The following is a 25935-nucleotide window of genomic DNA, read 5'->3' on the forward strand; positions in this document are numbered from 1 at the left end:
TTTAAACTCCAGGGTTAATTGTGGAGTACCACAGGGTTCAGTACTTGGGCCAATTCTCTTTACTATAAATATGCTTCCAATAGGTCAAATTATCAGGCAGCATAGGATAAATTTTCACTGTTACGCTGATGATACTCAGCTTTACTTATCCATAAATCCTGATGAGCCCAACCAGTTAGATAGACTACAAGCATGTCTTGAAGATATAAAAACTTGGATGACTTTAAATTTTTTGCTTCTAAATTCAGACAAGACAGAAGTTGTCGTCTTTGGACCGGAGTCTTTAAAAAAGAAATTGCTTAGTCAATCACTTAACCTGGATGGCATTAAATTGACCTCTGATAATAAAGTAAACAACCTAGGTGTTAACTTTGACTAGGACATGTCATTTAAATCCCATATTAAACAGGTTTCTAGGATTTCCTTCTTTCACCTCCAGAACATTGCCAAAATTAGAAATATCCTGTCCAGGAGTGATGCTGAAAAACTAGTCCATGCATTTGTTACTTCAAGGCTGGACTATTGTAATTCTTTACTATCAGGATGTCCACAAAATGCAGTTAAAAGCCTTCAGCTGATTCAAAATGCTGCAGCAAGAGTTCTGATGAAAATTAAAAAGAGAGATCATATTTCCCCTATTTTAGCTTCCCTTCATTGGCTCCCTGTTAAATCCAGAATAGAATTTAAAATTCTCCTCCTCACATATAAAGCCCTTAATGATCTAGCTCCATAATACATCAGATATCTGATTGGTCCATATGTTCCTAACAGAGCACTTTGTTCTCAGACTGCAGGTTTACTGGTGGTTCCTAGAGTCTCTAGAAGTAGAATGGGAGGCAGATCCTTTAGTTATCAGGCTCCTCTCCTGTGGAACCAGCTCCCAGTTTTAGTCCGTGAGGCAGACACCCTGTCTACTTTTAAGGCTAGGCTTAAAACTTTCCTTTTTGATAAAGCTTATAGTTAGAGTGTCTTAGTTTATCCTGAACTATCTGTGTAGTTATGCTGCTATAGGCTTAGGCTGCTGGAGGACATAACGACCACTTTCACCCTCTTCGCTACATTCTCCTACTACTCTCCAATTTTTCATTATTTGCTGTTATGTCAGCTTTTAACTTTATGTTCTCTTTTTTCTCTTCCTAGAAGCTACACCTGGCCTGACTCTGTGTCTACCTGTGACACCTTTCTGGAGAGGGGAATCATCCGAGCTTCTGCTGGCAACAACTTAATGCTCACCTTCTACCGATGATCCACATGGCCCTGTCTTTCGGGGTTTAACCCTTTCTCTCTCCTAGACATGGCTACTGACTGAGCTTCTACTGTGACTAACTCTATGTGCTCTCTTTCAGACTCTAACCTTGAAAACTGGCTCAGAGTTTATCTGTTCTTTCTTTCTAGATGAAACAACTAAAGGAGCTACATCCATTAACATTTACTTTTCCTTCCCATAGAAAGTACTCCTGGATCAGTGCTTCTTTGTGTCTCTGCTCTGTTCTCTCAAACCTCCAGTCGGTCGTGGCAGATGGCCGCTCACACTGAGCCTGGTTCTGGTTCTGCTGGAGGTTTCTTCCTGTTAAAAGGGAGTTTTTCCTCTCCACTGTCGCTACATGCATGCTCAGTATGAGGGATTGCTGCAAAGTCAACGCCAGTGACTGTCCACTGTCTCTACATGCTCATCCAGGAGGAGTGAATGCTGCAAGTCACTGATTGGATGCAATCTGCTGGGTTTCCTTAGATAGAAAAACTTTTTATCCAATTTGAATAAATAACTGAATCTGACTGAACTGTTCAATGGTTACGATTAATTGGAATGTATGAACCTGACTGTTGTGAAGAACCTTGAGACAACATGTGTTGTGAATTGGCGCTATATAAATAAAACTGAAACTGAATTAAGTTGAAATGGTCCAAAGTGTTGAAGAAGATCTGAACAACAGACTGATTCCAAACAGAACCACAGTAGAACTGGACTCTGTGCCTCACCTGAACAGGTTAACTCAAACTGAAAGTAAGTGAGAGGACTGCTGCGTAGCTGATGACATCATAGGTCACCTGGTTTGTAGTTTATTCTTTCAGAGAAGCAGAACCCAGAAAGTAGAAGGTCTGCAGTGATATCAGAGGCAGGTCATGAAGTCTTCATGAGAACGGACCGAAGTTCTGATGAAAATGTTTCAAAATGGTGTCATGAGGAGAACTCAGCTCAGAGAAAAGAGCTGCTGGTTGCTTGTTGCTGAAACTTGTAACTGGTCAGACTGGTCATACTGAGTGTGAGTTACAGGCAGCGCCAGCTGCTCCGCTCATGTACATCACCCCTTCGTTTAGGGTACCAAAAAATCTCATCATAGTTATAATAAACAAAATTACATATTTAAAAATAAAATGTGTAAAACAAAAAGAAAAAGATGGACCTTTCTCCCGTGGTGTCCTCCTCCCCCACCTCCCAGTGGTCCACTACAGGTGACTTTATCAAAGTCATACTTCTGGACCTTGTCTGCGCTGTAATTTGAACCTTACTTCGTTTTTTGTTTCAGCTGTTTCTCCATGTTCTTAAACAGTCAGGGAGACAGCTCCACTCTGTCCTGCTACTGTCCACCTCTCCTACTGGGCGCCCGTAGAGTAGCTGTTGCTGCTCCTCAGTAGCGGCTGATGGAGAGAAACGAAGAACCGTTGAAGATTTTTACTGTTGGAGACAAAAAACTAAATGTAGCAAAGCATCATTTCAAGCAACACTAAACTGTCCTAATTCAAAAATGATTTATTCTGAACAACAGTGTTAAAGTCAGTAAATCTAAAATAATATGTAAAGGTTCTGCAGACACTGAGGGTTCTTGGTTTTGATAACCTCTTCCTAATGAATCTTCATATGGGTCAGTTTCCTCTGTAACGTCGGACTTTTTTCATGGTTTTATGTGTTTGCATCAAACAAACATTTGAAAACAGAACAAATAGTTTTATCATAACAGGACTCTATAGGATGAGTCATGGTTCTGCATTATACTCCCCATTCTGGCGTTTCATACATTGTACTTTATTTCCTCGTTTTATTTCCACTTAAAATCTGCTGTCTTTGTTAATTTTCCTCCATGATAGGTGAAACAGTTATCTTGTGAGGAAGTATATGCATTAGAGTACTTCTGACTCTTTTTTTATTGTAAGTTCTGCCTTTTTACGTTTGTAGAATATTCTTGATAATTGTCATGTTTGGTATTGTTACAATTATAATAAATATATATTTGCATAAAAGTATATTTGTCCACCCCAACGCCTAAACAGGTATTAGAAACAAAACAATATTCTATAAAGGTAATTTTATACTATTTAAAAAAAATCTGTAATTTCTTTGTGATTAATCGTGAGTTAACTATAGACATTCATGTGATTAATCGCAATTAAATATTATAATAGATTGACAAACCTTATTATTGAGAAGTTATTTTGGAAATTAAGAGAAGCGCAGTGACAACTACTGTATTATTGTTCATTTCCTGAGGGGGGCAGCACAAAGCATTTGCGCTTAGGGCATCCAAATGTCTAGCACCGCCCCTGGTTATAGGAAAGTTCACCTGCTGACGTCTGAAGACATTAACTCTTCTCATGACTCCCAGTGTGAACACACACACTCTGCTGCTGTTTAAATGGGTTCAAAGTTGTTCTGCTGATCTATGTTCTGTTCAGCTCAGATGGAACCAGTATCTGCTTCAACTGGGAGCCAACTGGACTCTTCATTGGTCGAGATTTGTCTCCCTCTGATGGTGAAACCATAAACTGCACGATGTGCATGGTTTAAATGATCCAAATATGTCAGTGATGGTAAAAAGTGATCAGAACCACAGTCGGTTCTAAGGTTTCATTTATCAGGACGTCAATAAAAGATCATCTGATCCTCAGCAGGTCTTAAAATGAGGTCAATACAGCAGCAGCACAGATTACATTGTGTCATTATTTATTGAACAGAACCGGAACCAGAACGCTGAAGCTGTGAAAAACTAAGTCCATCGTTTCTGCTTCCACCGCAGGTCAGAAGGTCAGTAGCTGCAAGGAGCTGCTGATCAAACCGAAATCTGCCCTTTAACCATTTTATCCCTTTAACACTAAACAACAATTAGTTTCTGGTTTTGAGGAATTATGGCATCAAAACAGAAACATAAAAACCAAAAAACAAGAATCCACTAAAAATACAAACTAACACAAAATAATCAGAAAACTAAACTGTCGTCCCTAATATCAGCAAACTGCTGCTGCTAAGACGACACATTGTTCTAATGGAGATTATTACTATTCCTCCTATATAATTATTGATCAGTATTTTAGTGTTGGTGTGCAGAGTCCACAGTCTCTGTTTAAAACCAGGATCAGCTGAGGATGTTCTGAAGATCCAGCTTGAATCCCTGATTTCATCTCAAATCATCAAACTGAATTTAAAGTCAGAGTCAGATAAAACAGCAGAGAGGTGGCAGGTTGCTCCAACTCATTGTTTCCACATGCAGATGTTCTCCAGATGTTCTCCACAGGTGGAGGGTGGATGTTTGGGAGGAGAGAACCTGGACATTAAATCTCCAGATGTTACCATCTGGATTCTTACCTCAGCAGCTGGAACAACAGATGAAATCACCGACTCCTGAAAAATGTGATGTTTGGATCTGATCAGGTCTGCAGATTCCACTGACTGTGATTTATTGATAAAATGTCTCTCAAAGCTGTGAAGAGCTGAGCTTCTTTAGAGGAAATGCTTTGAAACCTTCACTCCTCCCATTCAGTGCTGAGGTTGGCTCAATGTAACGGACACAGCATGACTCCATTTGATTTCGTAAGACAAAGAGAAAGCATCTAACAGGTCTGTGTGTATTCATGTAAAATCTGTCTGTGTAAAACGCTCAGAGTGTAGATCAGATTTCTGAGCTTCAGCAGCAACCAGAACCGTTGGAGAAGAAAATCAAACCAACGACTCAGACGTTCTTTCCTTCCATGAACCTCATTTATTGTCAGGAACACATCACACACAGCAAAGCAGGACCATGAATGTTTGGCTTTTATAACAAACTCATGCGGTTCATATTTTCAGATTTTAGTGCAACAAACATTTTTACTGAAACTGATCTCAGTGCAGCTTCTGCTTCATGAACGTCGGCTCTGGAATGTTTATTTCTGCACTTAACATTACAGCTACACAGTTCACATGTTACATCAGAGGAGCAGCAGCAGAGCATGAATTAAAGAGGGTGTACTTACTTTTGACCATGACTGTAGTGGTGACTGATGGTTCTTGATGCAGCGCTGTCTGACAGACCAGTGATCACTGCTCTTCAGGTGAAGTTTGGTCCCTGAAATCTGATGATTCCTTCCAGTCTTTCTTGGAGGAACTTTGTTTTTAATCACTTCAATAATTTTCTGACTGAAAGTGAAGATCCTCTGAACATCTTTGCTCCTCATAGATTCAGACTTTCATGCATACTTCCTGAGGACCAAACCAGGATCAGAACCATTCAAAGATCCAAACTCTCTTTCATTACAAATTATGTTCCAGCTTTATTTTAGAACCTGCAAGAACCTGAAATGCAGGAACCGGTCTTCTTATGGGTCGTGGGTTCCTCCGGACTCTGTTGCTGAGAGTTCCTGATGAGTTTCAAAGGTTTTATAAAAACCCAGACCCAGTAGAACCTCCTGCAGGAAGGTTTTGATGTTCAGTAAAATTAATGAGTCAGCAGGTGTTTGATCAGCCAGAGATTACAGGAGAAAATCCATCTTGACTTCATTCAAAGTTTCCATCAAGTTCTGCAGCAACAGCAGTGAGTCTAACATTGATTCTTATTTATTAGACGGATCAACACTAACAGGGACCTCCCTCCTTTGTGGTTCTGGTCCAGAAGAAATTGATGCATGTTTTGTCTGAAGCTCAGGATCACTTCACCAGGCGTCAGTCTGCAGCAGCGTGTGTGTCAGTGTGTTTGCATGGAGGAAAATAAAGGAACATTTCACAAATAAAAGCTTTTTCTTCTGCTCATTTCTACACAAACAGAGACTTTGACACGTTTCACAGCAACAGTTAATATTCAGCACAGAGAACTCATCCACACGTTCACATCAGGCAGAAATAACATGAAAATATTCCAGTTCATATTCTTCTCTCTGGGTCTGAACACGATGCTTTGGATGTGGTTCTAACAAAAAGCTGCAGCAAAGTAAAAGGCTTGTTTCTGTCCAATCAGGAGGAACATTCAGAGAGTAGCACCAGGCAGTCCACAAACACAAGTCCAAGGATGGAGTTCAAAGATAAAGAAAGACAACATATGAAATCCGTCCCGGTCCAAAAGAAATGAGACCAACACAGGTAGAAAGATCCAGAAAGGCACTTCAGGGAGATGATGTCCAGATGCAGCGAAGGCTCCTCAACTAGAAGACTGATGATCAATTTGTTCCTCAGGAAAACATAGAAGTTTGTGGATGAAATCTGACCTTCACTGGAACCTCAGAACCTCCTAAAGGTGTTGATGGCATCGAAATCAACAGAAAATGGACCTGAAACCAGACCAAACCCTGAAGATAAACTCTGAACATGAAGCTTCATCAGAACCAGGATTCGTTGATTGTTGGTCCATAGATTAGTGTTGATTTAGTGATTTGGATTCTGCAGGTTTTTGGTAAATAAAACTGGTTCTGAGTTTCTGTGAAAGCCTCCTTTGGTGGTTTGGTCGTTTAGGTTTAAAACAAAACATCTGGACGTTCCTGTTTAGTCCTGCATGAAGAATTTAATCCATTTATAATTTTACATCTTCAGATGTTTTTAAAATCGATCTGTAAACAGTTTTTGACATTTTGTGACAGTTTTCTGCTTCAATCTGACCTGCAAAGATGTCAGGACTCTTTAAATGAAAATTTCTCTGTGGTTTCATGGAAAACAGCAGCTCTTAGTCAGAATGTCTGAAACTGGAGCAACAGGCCACCAGAGTCTCTTGATTTATTATGATTCTTTCCAGATGATTTATATGACAGCTGGAGATCAGCTGGATGCTTTAGAAGCAGAAGACCAGTTTTAACTTCAGGATCTCTTCTTCTTCTCTGGATGATATCAGTGAGTTTAATTTAAATCTTTGCGCCTCCTTGTGGTTTGTTTGAACAGTTTTGGGATGTTCCTTTTGTACCAGAAGTAGATCTAACACAAACCTCCAATCCAACATGGCTGCTGCTGCATTAAACATGTTGGAAGCAGCAGAAATAAGTTGATTATTGAAACGTCGGATGTTTTCTACCTCATTAAATCAGTCGGCCACGTTGTAAAACACAACATGTTAGTGAACACGTTTCTTCAGGGATGGAAGCATCATTTCCATGGAAACACTTTGTTTATTAGCTTGTATTGCTAACAGTAGTTAGCCTGGTGACCCAGCATAAGGATCAGAAGTCAAACTGGTTTTCTTATTAGGAACTGGATCCCAGTTAGGTTAGGTGTGATAATATTCCCAGATCGGAGTTCAACGGAGCGCAGCATGAATCTGGTTCTCTACAGAGGCCTGCAGGGGTCATTTTAAGGTGTGAGTGTGTGATGAATAAACTGGGGGAACAGATCTACAGAGTCCAGTTAGAAAGAACCTGCTGCTTTAACCTCATATCAGATGTTCTGAACCAATCATTTCACCTCAAGTTTATATTTTTCTCCACCTGTAGGAGGCGCTGCAGTGTCCAGTCTGACCACCGGTGAAGATAACTGAACATCTGTAAACATCAGCAGAGCAGCATCTCTCGGGCCGTTTGTGGAGAGAGAACCGTTGGCTCTGGTTCTACTTGTGGTTCTGTTAAGGCGCTTTGGATCCTGATGTTTACAGACATTTCCACACAAACACACTGAAATAAAACAGAGATGAAAAAGTTTAGTAAGTAAGTAAGTAAAATGTTATTTCTATAGCACGTTTCACTGATAAAAAGTGCTTCACAAAACAGATAAGAAAAACAAAAAAAATAAAGACATCACATTAATTAAAAGTCTGTCTGTACAAATATGTTTTTAGCTGCATTTTGAATTGATCAACGAAGTCAACATGGCGTAAAAACAACGGAAGTGAATTCTATAATCGGGTTACAACGGCCTGGAACGCCCGATCCCCACGAGTCTTAAACCTTGTTCAAGGGACTAACATTAGAACCGGATCAGCGGACCTCAGAGCTCTGGCAGAAGACCGGGGCTTCAGCATGTCTAAGATATATTGAGGGCCTTGACCATGCAGAGCCTTAAAAGTTGAAACAAGAAGTTTAAAATGAAACCTAAAATTAACTGGTAGCCAGTGAAGAGAAGCTAAGAGTCTTGCTGCAGCATTCTGCACCGTCTCAATGCGATGATCAGCAGATTTGTTAAAACAGGTAAAACATCCATTACACCTGAGATGAAATAAATGCTTGTAAAATAATTTCTAATTCACATCTAGACACCATAGACTTGAGCTTAGAAATATTTTTTAAATGATAGAAACATACAACTGTCAAAAATCAGACCCAAATTTCTGAGATTCGACTGAACAGAAGATCCCAGAAAAACCGATGTGCTTTCTGATTTCAGGAATTTTTTCATCAGGTGCCAAAATCAGTGTTTCAGTTTTGTTAGTATTCAGCTGTAAGCAATTTACATTTAACCATTTTTTTTTAATCTCTGCAAAGCAATAACTTAAACCTGATAGTTAAAAAACTCAGAAGATTTAAAAGAACAGTATAACTGTTTGTCATCAGCATAAAAATGATAAGAAACATGTTTAAACAGCGGAAGATCCAGCCTAGTGGAGTAATATACAATAAAAACAGGATCGGGCTAAGAACAGATCCCTAGGGTACACCACACAGCAGATCTAATGCGTCAGACAACACTTCATTTATACAAGGCCTAGAAAGGTAAGATATAATCCATTGTAAAACAACAGCAGAAAATCCAAAATCTTTAAGTCTATTGATCAGGAAAACATGATCAACCAAGACAAAAGCAGAGGTAAGGTCCAAGAGAACCAAAACCGTGTATTCTCCCGAGTCAGCTGCCATCAGTAAAGCGGTTTCCGTTGAATGCATGTCACGAAAACCAGACTGAAAATTGTCCAATATATCATCTCTCTTAAGAAAACAAGTACAACTTTTTCTAGAAGCTTGGACACTAAAGGGATGTTAGATATTGGCCTATAACTGTTGGGAGTGAGGAATCAAGATGAGATTTCTTTAAAACCGGATTAACAACTGCTTATTTGAAAAGATCCGGAACTATGCCCATTTGAAGCGAGATATTAAGAATCTTTACAATAAAGGGACCAATAGAATCAAACTCATTAATAAATAAAATAGCAGGGAGGACATCAAGAGGGCTTGTAGTTGGTTTCATACGACCAAGAAAAGTAATGATGTCCTGCAAAGAGACAGGATCAGAGTTAGGATTCTGACTTATTATGTTGGTTCTTTATTTTATTTCCCGACCTGATGATGGACTTTCAGACTTTCTATTAGTCTTTAAATGCGCCATGAACAGAGACAAACACAATGAAACTACAATTTTCTGTTTAAATGACGCACACCAGCAACAGTTTACATAGCGATTGACTGAGCTTCTACTGTAACAAACTCTATGTTCTCTCTTTCAGACTCTAACCTTGAAAACTGGCTCAGAGTTTATCTGTTCTTTCTTTCTAGATGAAACGACTAAAGGAGCTACATCCATTAACATTTACTTTTCCTTCCCATAGAAAGTACTCCTGGATCAGTGCTTCTTTGTTCTCTTTGTGTCTCTGCTCTGTTCTCTCAAACCCCCAGTCGGTCGTGGCAGATGGCCGCTCACACTGAGCCTGGTTCTGGTTCTGCTGGAGGTTTCTTCCTGTTAAAAGGGAGTTTTTCCTCTCCACTGTCGCTACATGCATGCTCAGTATGAGGGATTGCTGCAAAGTCAACACCAGTGACTGTCCACTGTCTCTACATGCTCATCCAGGAGGAGTGAATGCTGCAAGTCACTGACTGGATGCAATCTGCTGGGTTTCCTTAGATAGAAAAACTTTTTATCCAATTTGAATAAATAACTGAATCTGACTGTTGTGAAGAACCTTGAGACGACATGTGTTGTGAATTGGTGCTATATAAATAAACTGAATTGAATTGAATAATTTCTGGGTTCTACAGACAAGCAGCAGTGGTATCAGTTGGTTCTGATAAGCTTACCTGCAGTCGTCTCCTCCGGTGCTGATCACGTATTTGTCGTCGTGGGAGAAGCGGATGTTGGTCACGTGAGGCGAGTGGCCGAGGTAGCGCTTGTGTTTGGCCTGAAGTCAGAACCAACAAGAACCGGGTTCAGTGTGGTGTAGTGTAACCACCGGACCTCGGATGTGAACTTTGACCCAAGTTAACTGTCTTTTCTTTCTTTACCATGCAGGTGGTGTCTAGAGGTCTCATAGACATGGAGTTTCTAGTCTAATCAGGCGTTTATGACCATAAAGTGTTTCCAGTTTTAACATCTTAAAGTTCTTGATGTATTTAGTCAACGATGTTTTACAGTTAGAGACCATTTACTTGGTCAAACATGTTATTGGCATCAGAGTGTGAATGAATGACACTTGAAATATGATATCCTAGCAAATATCCACCCAGACCTTTGAGACTCTAACATTGCAAACATCGATGCTGTGATGATGTTTCTGATTCCACTCAGAGCAGAAACTCACAAACTTCTCCGAGCAGGGGAAGTCAAACAGTTTGACCAATCCGAAGTCGTCCCCGCTGACCATGTTCAGGCCGGCGTGAGACACACACGCACAGATCACGTCAGCTTTGTCGGCATTCCGAGGCCAAATTCCTAGAACTTCATCTCCCAGGATGCTGCAGAAGAGATAGATGGAGAGTCTTAGAGAAACAGGAGGGAATCAGTGGGTCATGATGGTTCAGTTCATGTCCAGTTGGGTCAGTAAGTTACCTGGTCCACGTGGCCCAGGTGATTCTGTCGATGGAGGTCTGGTCACTCAGGAGCTTCCCTGAAGGAACCTCAAACACCAGCCGCTTGTAGGCTCCTGTTGACACCTGAAGGCATCACACACAGCAGGTGAGGACATGTCTGAGTCTGTGGATGTTTAACAAACTGCTGGAGGATTTATCTTCCTGAACCGGTCCAGTGAAGAGGTTCTGACAGGGCTCTTAGTTTCTTACGGCTCAACCCTCTGAAGAATGTTTGCATCTTTGCAAACATCTAAAACATGAATCAGAATCGTGTTCATACCTGAATGTAGCCGCTGTCTGCAGAGAAGTCCAGCTGCAGGATGATAGCAGGAATATCGCTGCAGTAAACCAGCCGGTTCAGACTCGGTCCGCCACTCATATCGTACACGTCCACCGTGTTCTCCACCGACCCGACTGCTAGCAACCGGTGGTCAGGGCTGAAGCTGCAACCAAAACCAACAGAAGCAGGAAACCATGGAGACAAACACTCTTTGGTTTCTTTGTGCCTTTTAGGACCTTCAACAGAACCCTGAATGGATCTGCTTGGATCACCTACCGGATGTCCTGGAGGCTGGCGCTGCGGTCTCGTTTTTTCGTCCACATCTTCAGGGAGTTGGAGAGGAGGAGGAGAAACTCTCCGTTCTTCATCCCGACCCCCAGCATCTCTCCGTCTGAGCTGTAGCTCACGCAGCGAGCGGCGTGGCCGACAGACACTTTGTTCAGAAGTTTCTGATCACAAAGAGACAAACGCTCACACGTCATCTGGATCAGAGCCGGCGAGGGATGAAGATCATCTTTCATACAAACAATCCGTTTATTATGGAGCAACAAAATGCTCTTTGTTTTATTTTTAAAGAAATTGTTTCTGAGAGACGTAAAATCTGCTGCTATTAAAGAACGTCTGTCAATACACAGAAAAGCAATATTAGAATGTATTTTGAACTATGACAACATTGTAGATACACTCACTGCATGAATATAAGTGGATATGCAAAGAATGATGGACATGACAGCAGGAGCTTTTCCTGGGAAACATAATTTTCACATTATTAAGTTAAAAATGTGTTAAAAAATCTGCCGCTCCACTGAAGGATGACGGCTTTACTTTGACTTTAGCACCAGATCCTGCTTTTCAAGTTAAATAAACTCCAGATGTTTTGATGAAAAACCCGAGAGATCGGAAGGTCCAACAAACTGAGGGGTGTAATGCATCATCACAGCGGGTCACCTTGTCGCTGAGGTCCCACAGCCTGATGGTGGCGTCGTCGCTGGCCGTGATGCAGAGCTCTTTGACTGGATGAGCCGCCAAACCCCAGATCCCTCCCTGACCGTGGCTGTCCAGCAGCAGGTTGGACGCTGCGTTCTTCTCCCCGACCTCGATGATCTCCCCGTCCTTCGTGCCCACCAGGATCTTTCCCTAAGGGTGAGGAGGAGTAGCTGGTGTGAGGAAGAAGAAGGAGCAGGAGGAGAAGAAGGATGGAGATGAGAAACGTGAACTCTGACCTTTCCTCTGCAGACGGATCGGACACACTCCACCTGCTGACCCGTCTCCAGCTGGAAGGCTCGACAGCGCTTCATCTCCTGATCCCAGAGCTTCACTGCTCCACCCTCTTTGGTCCTGATGGACAAAATCACTTCAGATCCCGACAACAGATGAAACATCAGTTTAACTTTTTTAACTCTTTTTTTTTCATAGAAAGGGAAACAGTTTTCAAACAGGAAGTCAACAGAATTATTCAGCATCAGAAAGTGAAAAGATCCGATGCTGAAGGACTAAATGTTTCTTTAAATCACAGAGAAGGAGCTCTTTGGTTCCTCAGAAGAACCATTTCAGGTAAAACTTAAAAACATATCAGTGACTCTGTTGGGATCCTGGGTTTTCTCTGAAATAAAGGTTAAAGCAACAGTTTATTCAGCTTCACTCACGGCCGTTCCTTCCCGCCGGTGACGATGAGTCCGTCTCTCAGCGTGGTGTACATGGTGAACACCGGTCCTGTGTGAGCCTTCGCCACCACCCTCAGTAGGAAGTGATCTCGCCACACGTACACGTCCCCGTTGATGGCGCCAGTAAACGTCAAGTTATTCTGTAAATTCACACTGAAATCAGACTGAAAGGTCCTGTTCCGAACTGTCTGCATGTTGCTCAGGTAGATCTGTTAATAATGAGATGATCTGCATCCAATCGACCTCCAGAGAGACCCCAGGAAAGACCTGGCCCAAACGATCTAGTTTAAGAAGATGTACAGTTATGAAACAGCAGAGAACTTACTGCACCAAAGGCCACAGAGAGCATGGTCTGCATCCTGCTGTCCTCCACCGTCCCCACCACCCCTTTCTTGTACATCAGAGCACCACCAGCCAGAGTCCAGAACTTCACATGTTTGATTCCCACAGAAACAAACTGGGAATCCGAGTCTGGCCTGAACTCTACCACAAAGATCCGGTCAGGGTGTCCGGCTTTACTGCAAACCCTGGATCCTGAAAGAGAGGTTGAGATTTAAATTTCTTCTGTTCTGACCTTTTAACACAGTAAAGCTGTAACGAATAGAAAAAATATAGGAATAAATACAATGGTTAAAGCTGCGGTGGGGAGTTCTGAGAAAACTGTGGACTTAGCCTGAAAGTTTGAACAAGCAGACCTTACTGGTCCCTCCCCCTTGTTCTGTGCTGTGCTACAGCTCCTCCATCCACAGTGGAGCCTGCCGTAAACACGCAGGTTAGTCAGCAGGGCCACCGATGGCGGCGAATAAACAGCTGAGGCACATTCACTGGTAGGAAGGAAAAATCAACCATATGATTTGCATTGACTCCCCATACTTTGACTACAAACATGGTCCTCAAATCAGTGGACACAGCTGCTGCACACCGGCAACCTTGAAGGTTACACCGGGGGGCTCTGATTGGTTGGTTCTGAGCAGGAGTGGTGTATTTCTGCAAATGGTACTAGGACCACTGGGAGGAGCCAGGGGAGCTTGATTTTTTTCACAGGTCATCATGTGTCATATTGTACAATACATCTTGTAAGTATAGTGACAAAATGGACAAAAATGTTATTACAAAACTTACCTACTGCAGCTTTAAATGCGCACAAAGAAATTATTCTAACTTTCAGTAAATATGTTTAGTTTCCTGTTAGAAAACAGATCTACAGCTTCTTTTATTTGTTTTCATTATTATTTTAACAAATTAATAAATGTGCACATGAATATAGTAAAGTAAAAATATAAGAAAATGTCATCATCAATGCTTTAATTTTAGTTACATTTTGTTTCTATTCTAGCATTGATTTAATGTTTATTAACCTAATGTAAGCAAATTCATAATTTTCTCCTATTTTGCATTATATTTCTTATAAATTAATAAATGCAAAAAACAATAACGAATTTTACTAAGAAAGCGGGATATTAAAAATAAACTAATAATAAATGTAAAAAAAATACAGAAATGAAAACAACCAAATTATGTAATATAAATAACAGAATTATTATTTTATGAAATTTTATTTTACATGTGTATACTTAATTATATATTTGCTTATATATATATATATACTTCTTATTTTCTCTATTTATTGGTTTTAAAATGTGCTTATTTGATTCTGTTTTTTTCTTTTGCTTCATTTAATTACTCTGTTTGGTGAATTAGACTTTCTTAAGAAATTAAATATAAAATCTCTTACATAACTGTAAAAATGTTCTACATCAGCCTTAATGGTAAAATGAGTCGGACCTTCCTGCCAGCGCCACACAGTGATGGTGTGTTCAGGTTCGACTCCGACAGACAGAAGCAACTTCCCCGTGGCGCTGAAGTTCACGTAGCCGACGCCCTTGGAGTGCGGGGAGCGGAGGATGGACAGAGTCTGTTTGCTCATGGCGTCCCACAGGTGGATGGAAGGATTTGTTCCTGCGTTGGGAAAAACACACAGGATGTGATGTCAGCTCTAAATGAGGTCAGCAGGTCAAACTATGATGGGAAACTACGACAGCAGAGTTTCAGAACAAACTGAGCAGTTGAAGGATGAGAACAGCTGACAAACAATATGAGAACCAGACCAGAACAAGAACCAGCGGAGGAGAACACATAATCCACATACTTTATAACCTAAGGGAAATTCATCCTCTAAAAACATAAAGAGTAAAATTAGGTTGGAAATAAAAAGAAGGTAATGTTCCTAGCGATGGAGGCAAATAAGAGCAAAAAACAATTAAAAACAGATAAAAAAAATTATAAAAACCAATAAAAAAAACACTAAAAAAGATCAAAACCAATAATAACAAAATGAAAACAATAAAAACAAATGAAAACAATAAAAACGGATAAAAAACAATAAAAGCAAATAAAAAACAATAAAAACAGATAAAGAACAATAAAAACAATAAACAAAACTATGAAAATGAATACAAAAAACAATAAAAACTGATAAAAAACAATAAAAGCAAATAAAAAACAATAAAAAGATAAAAACCAATAAAAACAAACTCAAAACAAATAAAAAACAATAAAAACGGTTGAAAAAACCAATAAAAAAACACTAAAAAAGATAAGAACCAATAATAACAAAATGAAGACAATAAAAACAAATGAAAACAATACAAACTGACAAAAAACAATAAAAGGATATAAAAAAAACAATAAAGACAGATTAAAAACAATAAAAAAACCAATGAAAACAAAAAAAAAGATCAAAACCAATAATGACAAAATAAAAACTATAAAAACAAATGAAAACAATAAAAACAGATACAAAATAATAAAAACAGATTTAAAACAATTAAAAAAACTAGGAAAACAAATAAAAAACAATAAAAAAGATTTTAAAAAAACAATAAAAACAAATTCCAAACAAATAAAAACAATAAAAAAGATTAAAAAAACAATAAAAAACTAAAAACCGGCCATGAGTTGTTTCAAGAAGACAAAAGAATTTTACATTTTCCCACCAGAACATTCTTCCTCAACATTAATAAACTGTTGATCGAGTTTTCTTAGCAGTTCTTTGTGTTTCCACCACAGGTTCTGGCCCGGGCACCAGAGGACAGAACTTCTTTTATCAAGAGCTGAAGGTTGGCTCATCTGGATCAGTTAAAATATTCCGAGTACCATGTTTAAAACTCCACAGTTAGTTTTATTTTTCATCTGTTTAACTAAACATAAAAGCAGTAAAAAAAAAAAAAACTGCAACTCAATAAAAAGCAGCGGTGAGCCGGCTGGTTCTTCAGGATTCTCAGAGGAGACCCGAAGTCCCAGCAGCAAAAAATAAGAAGAATAAATACAACAATCAGTTCATGAGACCATTCGCTTGGTTCTGAGTTGTCTGTTTTCAGGTCAGTAGCTGGAAAAGATTAACTCAGTTCAGACTATCTTACAGTTTGGCTCAGGAGGTTCTGGTGCTAGAAGATATAGATCCAGACGGGTGTGTAGAACTGGAAAGGTTTTTAAACTCTGAGATGTTTGATTAAAGGTGCAGCAAACAATAAAACACAGGGCAGAGGTCACAGGTTGCCTGACGATCACTTAAACACATTTGAGATCATATGGACGGATTATTGATTAACGCTTTTCACTTGTTCTGCTCTGTGGTGACCACTGAATAAAGTGTGTTGGTGTGACATTTGTTTTTCTAGGTACTGCTCGGGTGGAGAAGGCCCAACAAAGAAAGGCACGGCTCGCCACTGATAAGAAGTCAGTTTGGCACCACAACACCACAAGCTGACTGTCTCCTAGCACCTCACATCTGTCACAACGTTTAAGTGGCTCACTGAGCTGCACAGAGTTGGAGTTACACTGCTTTTCCTCTGATTTCATAAATACCATCAGTTCTGGTTTCTTATATATCACCAGGACGTGTCAGGAAATCAAGGTGTTTAGCTCTTGGTTTCCAGCACTGCTGGTACAGATGTAAGCTGAGTGGTGGAGTGTTCAAAATCACTGCTTGTTTGAAACGGTGTTAATAAATTCAGATGGTGATGTTAGGCCATCTATTGTAGAAATACTGAAATAAATGAAATGATTTGTGTACATTTCATAATGTCCTCAAAGGTTCATTGTTGGGTTTCTTTCTCCTTACAACACTAACCACCTTCTCCAGCAGATCATTCACCAAACATACAGTATATGCAGATGATACCCAACTCTACCTTTTAATCGCACAAGATAACCTTGTGGTTTCAGAAACAATCTAAAGTCTTCTCTAACAGAGTAATAAAAGGAAATGCAGCATCAGTTTCACCTGAACCATGAGTAACTTCTGCCAATCATTGAAAAACAACAACAAATACTTCTTTCTTTCATTTATCTGACCAAAATTTTAAAAATATTTTATATTTTCAGCTGCTTTCATCTTGTTTTCCAGCACAGTTAGAATAGACCTAATGTTTTCTACTTGTTCTCTGCTGCTGTATTCTGTCAGTAGAAATAAAATAAAGAGGAAGCAGAGGAAAGAAAAGCAGGACTAGTTTAGTAAAGAGGAGTTATTAGAGTAACGCACAAAGATATTTACATTTCTTACAGGAAACATGAGTAGAGAAGGCGAGCGTACCGATCTGTCCAGTTGCAATGATGTTTTTATATTTCGGATGCTGGTTGACCGTCAGACACAGGATGTCGTCTGTGTGTTCCAGGTAGAAACTCTGAGTTCCTGCAGTCCAAAAAGAAGAAAATATTACAGCAGTAAAATAGTTTCCTGTACAGATGCTACGTGGTTACAAAACTTTAACTCTTCCCGAGAGTTTGATGAACAAAACGTTACCAACAGGTTTGTTTTTATGCAAAACTGGCATTCATGATTTAAAATGATTTGAGCTGACGTCTACTGGCTCCAGGTAATAACTGATCCTGTGTAATCCAATGTTAAACAGTCTGTTAGAAGAACCCAGAATGTACTGGTACCGTTGCTGAGACTATGGACAATGGCAGTGGCAGCAGTGTGATAGACGATGTCAGAGCCATCGTTGAGGTAGTGCAGGTTATTCCGACAATCGTAGCCTCTGAAACCAAACACATGGTCCAAAACCAGCTCCTAAAAAATGGAAAACAAATAGGAAAGGTGATGAAGATGAGGGTAAACAGAGTGACAGGCACAAACTGAAGCACAGAGACATACCTCGACTAGTCTCTTTTTCTTGGACACGTTGTTCTTCTGTAGTTTCTCTGGCTGTGGTGCTGCTCGACTCACCGGAGGCCTAATGGATCAATCAGTAAGTTTATCACTGAAAGATTGAAAAAGATAAGCCAAAAACACACATGCTGAAGAACAGCCTGGTCCAAGAGCACTGATACATGACAGGAACAGATTAGATTGCCCTTAGTTATGCCAACATGAGACAATGTGGACAGATGTGAGACAGTAGAGGCAGTAGAGACAGTCACTGGAGACATAGGAGTTCTGGGATCTCCAGGGTCTCTTCCTCAGACAACTCCACAGGCAGGGGCCCAGGGGACTTAGATGCCTGAACCAGCTCAGCTGTCTTGAGGAGGAAACTCAATTTAGTCGCTTGTATCCAGAATTTCAGTCTTAGGGTTGAATTTAAACCGTCTGATAAATGGAGAGCTTCACTTTTTGACACAACTCTTTCTTCACCATAACAGAGCAGCACCTTAATTACAGCGCATGAAGCCCCTATCCGCTATCCGGATCCATTCTGCATTCACTCATAAACCAAGTCCAGCCCCTCTTCAGAGATCAAACTGTGTGAGAAGGTCAGTCCAACTCTGTCTAGTTGGTATCGCAGAACCTTACCTGCCAGTGAGGTCATATTTAATGACCCTATGAGAGATCCTGACAGGAGGAATTTGCACACTCAGGCTGCAGCCTTTCCCTGCCACCTGACCCCCACAGTACCTGGACATTAATCCCAGGTGGGGGGCTCATGTGGACGGATTGTCCTGTTATTTCAGACTGGGCCTCACTGAACCCCAGGATCCAAAACCCAATGAAATTTGCCAAGTGTTGTGATCCTGCATCTTCACTGATTTTAGTTCAATTCATTGTTGGATCATTTTCAGGGATCTTTTTACCCTTTAGTTAGGAACACTTATGTTGACTATGTTCATTCCCAAGACAGACAGGGACAGATGGACGGACAGGTACTACCTTTATCCCCTGGACAGCAGAGGGACAAAGCTGTTTTAGAAGGTTTGAAGGATCCGGTTCTAAAGAATTCAGCACGTCATGGTTCCATGAGGATCTAACAGACTGTGTATGACAGCGCCAACAAACTGGTGATGGTCAGTGGATGGATTTAAACCTTTAGAGAACCTTTGATGAACATTAGAGCTAAGCTTTCTGTTAGCATGTTCATGGAGTAAAAACTGAGCCAGGAGAGTTTCTATATAATAAAAGTCACAGATGATGCAGAAATCCACACATGCAGAAGATTTCCAGTGAAAACACACAGCGACACAGATCAGCTGCAACCATTGATCCAACACAGAACAGATGTTTTATTACAATGTGGATGAGAGGCTACAGTTTAGTTTAGGTTTCAGTGCATAAAGTCAAACAGAAAAGGCACCAAACACTGTAGCTTAAAGCTTCATCGGGTCAGAATTTTATGTCTCAGAGAGAAACATGTCTGATGAAATGGACTGAAGCTGATCCACATCATCTCAACGTCCAAGATATGGTTAAACATTGCAGTCATCTGAAGGTGGAAGTCCTGCAGTACCTTGTTTAACCATTAAGGTAAGTTTATTTATATATCGCCTTTCAGCAACGAGACACTCAAAGCGCCGTACATACAATCATAAAGCAAATCAACACAGATACAGACACAGAAAAACAAATCAAATGATAAAATCAAACAACAGAGGTCATTTAAAAAAGAAATAAAATAAAATAAAGAGAATGAAAGGAAAGTTGGACTGAAAACTGATAATGTTTAGATGGTCCAGTCAAAGGCCACTCTAAACAAATAAGTTTTTAATCTTGATTTAAAGCAACTTAGGGTTTCAGCGCTTTTACAGTTTTCTGGCAGTTTATTCCAGATTAGTGCAGCATAAGAACTAAAAGCTGCTTCTCCATGTTTGGTTCTGGTTCTGGTTCTGCAGAGTAGATTTGAGCCAGAAGACCTGAGAGGTCTGGCTGGTTGATCCACTGATAACAAGTCTGTAATGTATTTTGATGCTAAGCCATTCAGTGATTTATAGACTAACAGAAGTATTTTAAAGTCTATTCTCTGAGCTACAGGGAGCCAGTGTAAGGACTTCAGAACCGGGCCGATGTTCTCCACTTTCTTAGTTCTAGTGAGGACGCGGGCAGCAGCGTTCTGGATCGACTGCTGCTGTCTGATCCACTTTTTAGGCAGACCTGTGAAGACACCGTTGCAGTAATCAATTCTACTAAAGATGAACGCATGAATTAGTTTTTCAAGGTCCTGCTGAGACATTAGTCCTTTAATCCTGGAGATGTTCTTTAGGTGATAGAAGGTCAACCTTGTTACTGTCTTTATGTGCCTCTGAAGGTTCAGCTCTGAGTCCATCACTACACCCAGGTTTCCAGCCTGACTGATGGTCATTAGGAGGAGCCTGTTTTTTAGGAAGGGAAATGTTCACCGGTCCTTTATTCTTACATGATTTTTTTATCTGACAGTTTACATGAGAAACAGTTTCAGCAACACTAAATATAAAATGATTTCGGTCTCTGAAGTCCATCCAGATTCTAACTTTAAGAAATGTTTCCCTGTCAGAAGCTAAATCTGCTGAATCTACTTTTCTCCTGTTCAGTAAAGTCTGCAGGACTTCATCAGCAGCTTCCACACACACTGAATCAAGATAAGGTCATGACTTCTGGTGCAGCTTCTAACTGTGGTCCAATAATTGGTGTTCCTACCTCTCCTCAGCAGGCAGCTCCTTCAGCTGCTGGTGAGGTTTGGTTCCTCTCATCTCCCTGATGCTGACAGCGTACATTTTAGTGACGTAATCCACTGTCTTCTCTCTGGCGACATCGCTGTCATAACCTTCAAACACACCAAAGAAAATAAATTCAGAAATGAGTGTCTGCAGATTTTAGATCTTCCAGTTGTTGGATGATGTTTCAGAGGAGAACAGTTTTCTGTTCAGATTTGTGTTGTAGGTGCAGGGCGGTTTGTAACAGAAGAGATTTCTCTTCAGCTCCTAGAAGACAGAGCTGAGGATGAATCTGAAGGACTGTATCTCTGCTTCAAGTTGACTGAAACAAGTCAGACCAGTTCCACTGAAACATCAGGAGAAGATGTGAGCACCTCCATCCTCCTCGATGTCATCCTCTGACTCCTCGCTGTCCACAGCTGGTGGTGGATCCAGCTCCTTGTTGATCCCGCCTCCTCGCTCCCTGGCCCAGATCATCAGAGCGGTATCGGCTCCGCCCACCGTCAGCAGGGCGGAGTCATCCTGGGCCCAGCAGACGTTGGTCACCTGAGCGCTGTGCCCCACATATCGTTTAAATCGGGCGTACTGACCCTGATGGTGAGCAAAGAAACAACAACTCAGATCCATTCATCCAGAACCTGAAAGGTTCTGTTGGAGTTGAAATCCAGAACTAATGCTTCTAGTCATTTAATTGGTTTAATGCTACAGCACCATGGCTGAGGGACTCACACACTAATAAAACATTTTATCTTCACTCTACAGAAACTCTGGTGTAGAGTTTAGGTTGGATTCATTATCATCTTATTTGTCTGATATTTTCACATTATAATGTTTTAAAGTTTGTTTTGGTAAAAAATTTTAATTAAACACACATTAAAACAAAAGCTTGCCTTATAATATTACCACCATCAAGCCCAACAGTCATAGAATAAAGCAAAATTAAAGCTTCGTCAAAACCTAAACCCAGGAAAACAGCCACAAACCTGCAGCCAGATGAAGAACCGTGTGTGTGTGTGTGTGTGTGTGTGTGTGTGTGTGTGTGTGTGTGTGTGTCGTACTCGGACAGGGTAGCTGAACAGTTTGAGGAAGCCAAAGTCGTCTCCGGTGGCGAGCAGCGCCCGGTCTCTGGTGAGCGACGCTGCGTTGACGTCGGTGATGTCACTGTGAGTCGGCCAGATTCCCTCACAGCTGGAACCCAGAACACAGGTCCAACTGGACCACTCCATCCGGTCCAGCTGCCAGCACACAGGATAACATGACACAGAGCAGATTTTAAAACTGATTTTAACCTGGAATGGCCCTCAGCCAAACTAAAACACATTTTATTTGAACTGCTGTTTATAAAAGAACAGGTGAATTAAAGGTGTTGGCTTTTCTCTGATTGGGTTTAACGCTTTTAAAATCCAGAAGCCTGCAGAGTTCTGTCTTAGATCGGGTTTACTGACCAAACAGCAGTGATGAGAGCTAAAATAACAATATATATATATCTATATATCTTTCCACGTCTAATGCAGACGCATTTAAAGCATGACTAAAGGCTGCAGTTTGCCTCTGATGAAAATAATTCAATTCAAATAGAACCTTGTTATAAAAGAGGCCACAGTTTTTACTTCAGGAACAAGAACCTGCAGGTGCAGCAGATGAGACATCCATCAAGTTACCTGTTAAAGGTGCTGCAGCAGAGGAACCTTCTGGTACATGCAGGCTGCAGCTAATGACCCCCAATGACCCCACATTCCCGTTAAACTGGTTCTGACCACACACTGAGACACACACCTCAGAGTTCTGGATGGTTTGTCGTCTTCCTCTCGGGGCTTCAAAGAAAAGTTGCTCCTTGGCTCCGGTGTTGACCTGCAGCAGTTTACCTGCAACATGTTGACAAAGGTTGCCCTGAAACATCACCAAGCGTTACAGTGAGCAGGTAAATGAATCTGATTGGTCTGAAGGAAAGAAGGAAGGACTTGGTCCTGGCAAATGAAAAGACTTGTTTCAGTTCAGACAGAACTCACAGGTTCCTGCTTTCAGAAACCGGCTGACAGATTTAACCTTTGACCACCACTCACTGATGGTTTCCTGAGGATTTTAACTTTCTCACAGATTCTCACAAACGTTTTCAAAGAAATATTGAAGAAGTTCTAAAACCGGTGATGCAGAAACTGGCCTGATATCCGAGAGACCAAATTCTGAACATGATCTTGAGCCAAAACAAATCAGTTCTGCTTATTAATATCTGCTGGGTTTATCTCACAGGAGCATCAACATAAAGTCTCAGATGTTTCTTCTCATGAACACCTTCAGGCTCAGAGTTTCCCCTTTAACACGTGAGAGGTTCTACTTGGACTCTGACACGTTCCAAACTGCAGTGGTTCTGAATCAGAGCAACGTTCCTCCTCCAGCAGAGGGATGGTTTACCTCGAACATCCCAGTCGATGTGTGTGATGTAGCTGGTCGCTCCTTTACAGATCCCGACTCTCTTGGAGCTCATCACGTTGTAGATGTCAACAAAGCTGTCATGTGACGCCACCGCCAGGTATTTACCTGGATCTGAGAGCAGAACCACGATGGATTTATTGATACAGGAACGTAAAATAATTTAAAAGGATCACAAAATGTTTCTGCAGTCAACATCCAGAGGAGATGTTTGGAACTTTCTCTAAAGTCTGACTATTTCTCTCTCTTCTGGAGATGTTTTAACTGCACTTTGAAATTCTCTCCATCTTTATTCAGAAAGTGAAAAACTTCAGGTTAAAAACAACAATAAAATGTTCAGCATCTTCAGTAAAAGTATTTTCAATTAAAAATGTAATAAGGTTTCCAGAAAACAAACTTAGATTGTTCTGGAGAATCCTCCAACGACCAGATGAATTTATTAGCAGCAGTTAGTCAGGATGGGTTCAACCTGAGGATCATTAAAAACATTTTTTCTCACATCGAAAAGATTTGCAGATTTCTCCCAGTAGAACATCATGAAAATGTTTAAGGAATCTGGAGCTCAGGGACTGGCTGGGATCTCCAACCTGACCTTCAGACCTTCTGAAGCTTTGGGAGGAGGAATGGAAACATCAGAAAGTGGAAACGGCTGCTTATGAAATATGATGCAGCCTAAAGCTCAGAAATTAATGAAAATGATCAAATCAAAGGAAGCTGATCAGGAAATATGTCGACTTATGACACCGAAATGACCAAAATATCAAAGTGAGTTCAATCTGTTGTGGTTTTTAGAGCTTAAATCCTGGACGCAGCGCTGACTTTATACCTGGGCTGAAGCGGATGTCTGAAATGGCGTCTCTGCGATGGTGGAAACTCAGCAGATCCTCCAGAGTGTCTGCGTTCACCACCAGGACGCCACCGTCACTCAGTCCCACCGCCAACGCTTTTCCATCAGGAGAAAAGGAACAGCAGCGACCGCCTGGAACAGACAGTCAGAGAGCAGGTTGGACCACGGCCCGGTTCTAGTCCTAGTCTGGACCATGGGCTCTGGTCACAGATAGGAATAATGTCTAAACACAGTTTTTTTAAATGTAAATGATCTGGATTTGGCTCAGTGAGGTTCTGACTCAGCTGTGTCCACAGATGATGGTTTGTGTTCATGCAGCAGCTGCAGAAGCAACATTAGAACCGAAGGACGGGAAGAATCTGTGGAGCGGAGGAGAACCTTTCCGGGTCTAATGTCACATGATCTAAAATAAAGGTGATAAGGGGGCGTGGTCATTGTTCTGACCTCTCTTCAGCTTGCGGACGGCCACCATGCGGTGATTGGCCGACGTCTCCCACAGTCGAAGGGTTTTATCGTCGCTGACGGTGACACAGACAGGAAGGAGGGGGTGGGCAGCCAGACCCCAAACCTCTCCCTCCATGTGACCCTGAACACCAGAAAACATTCATTTCAGTTTCAGGAACACAAACCTAATTATCTTCCTAATTTACCATCAGAATGAACATTGATTTAATTTGTGGAGAGAGGAGCAGAAAGAAGGGATCATAGAGTCAAGTCACTTCCTGTTATTATGGAGCAGATTTACGGATTCCTCACATAAATGCCTGTTTTACTGCAACGTTAAAGACTGAAGGACACCTGAAGATTCACAGATGGAACCTTAAACATCTATTTGGCTCCAGAATAAGAATATGGACCGGTTCTGTGAGGGCTGAAATGTTCAGAGTGAGTTTATTTCCCAGCAGAGACACATTGTTTTTAATGCTGATGTTTATCAGAAGGATTTCTACCATCCGTCCATCTGTTGTCTGAACCTGCTCCTTGCAGGGTCATGGCGGCCTGGGGTCCATCTCCAGCAGTTATTGCGAAAATCTTTCTTTGGACACTTTGGATATAATAGAATCACAGAGTAACCAGTGCCTCTATTTAATATTTCTGCACTGCTTTTTGAAATGAATTTCTTTTTGTGTGACTTCCATTAAACATAATTTTATATATGTAGATATTTTAATAAAGACGTAATGAGATTCAAAATAAGGACGACTTTAAGAAAAGGTTTTCTTGTATTTTTACCAGATTACATTTTACTGTTATAAGAGGAACCAACGTCCTGAAGATCCTTCAGCAGGTGGATCTCACAGGCTGAATCCTTCTCAATAAACCTGTTTGGACCCACTGCGGCATGCTCACAGTGGGTCCATGGTTCTGTCTGGTTCTGCTCGCAGTCAGAACTCCTGCACACCAGAGAGTCAACATAATGAAAACGTGAAACCACACCCACACATCCTCCCTGTACTCCCACCTGCACCAGTAGGGTCATGGGTCCGGACTTGTCAATCTCCAGAACTTCTCCGTTCTTGGTTCCCACCAAGATGTGACCATGACCCAGAGTGATGGCTCTGATGGACGGGTTGTCCTCCAGCAGAAGGCCTGTTCACACACAGACACACCCTGTTCAGACACTCAGACCTGGATGTCTGGATGTTTGTGTTGATGTTGGAGAATCAGAGATCAGGTAAAAACGTCCTTCACTGGATCAGAACCAACATCCGATCAGCCTGAAAACATCCTTTCATTGTCTGCAGCCATGCAAGGCATCTGTTACTAAAAGATCTAACTGTTCTGGATCTATATTCAGAAATGCAGCTCATTTGTTCACACTAAGAGACATGTCACCATATGTCCACATGGGGGCAGTGTTGGACTTCTGTAAG

The 25935-nt window shown here is 41.0% G+C and overlaps 1 protein-coding gene across 2 annotated transcripts in view; it reads right to left on the reverse strand.

Annotated features, from left to right (window-relative positions):
- Positions 1-4953: 4953 nt before the first annotated feature.
- The window catches only part of LOC124859353 (echinoderm microtubule-associated protein-like 6), a 70129-nt gene continuing 49147 nt past the window's right edge, over positions 4954-25935 (reverse strand). Inside the window, exons 22-43 of one of the 2 annotated variants that reach the window (XM_047352099.1) lie at positions 25524-25651; positions 24506-24647; positions 24041-24193; positions 23197-23328; positions 22561-22649; positions 21843-22019; positions 21159-21375; positions 20768-20894; positions 18041-18119; positions 17827-17956; positions 17477-17575; positions 14668-14841; positions 13208-13416; positions 12865-13022; positions 12442-12556; positions 12167-12355; positions 11495-11667; positions 11219-11381; positions 10919-11022; positions 10671-10824; positions 10171-10271; positions 4954-7836 (exon numbers count right to left, since the gene is read on the reverse strand). In XM_047352099.1, coding sequence (XP_047208055.1) covers positions 7812-7836; positions 10171-10271; positions 10671-10824; positions 10919-11022; positions 11219-11381; positions 11495-11667; positions 12167-12355; positions 12442-12556; positions 12865-13022; positions 13208-13416; positions 14668-14841; positions 17477-17575; positions 17827-17956; positions 18041-18119; positions 20768-20894; positions 21159-21375; positions 21843-22019; positions 22561-22649; positions 23197-23328; positions 24041-24193; positions 24506-24647; positions 25524-25651 — 3038 coding nt within the window. In that variant the 3' untranslated portion in view covers positions 4954-7811. Of the gene's footprint in view, positions 7837-10170; positions 10272-10670; positions 10825-10918; positions 11023-11218; positions 11382-11494; positions 11668-12166; positions 12356-12441; positions 12557-12864; positions 13023-13207; positions 13417-14667; positions 14842-17446; positions 17576-17826; positions 17957-18040; positions 18120-20767; positions 20895-21158; positions 21376-21842; positions 22020-22560; positions 22650-23196; positions 23329-24040; positions 24194-24505; positions 24648-25523; positions 25652-25935 lie in introns of those variants that run through there. The other variant, XM_047352100.1, reaches the window with a different exon arrangement.

This window comes from Girardinichthys multiradiatus, chromosome 22 (genome assembly GCF_021462225.1).
Source record: "Girardinichthys multiradiatus isolate DD_20200921_A chromosome 22, DD_fGirMul_XY1, whole genome shotgun sequence".
Classification (NCBI taxonomy): domain Eukaryota; kingdom Metazoa; phylum Chordata; class Actinopteri; order Cyprinodontiformes; family Goodeidae; genus Girardinichthys; species Girardinichthys multiradiatus.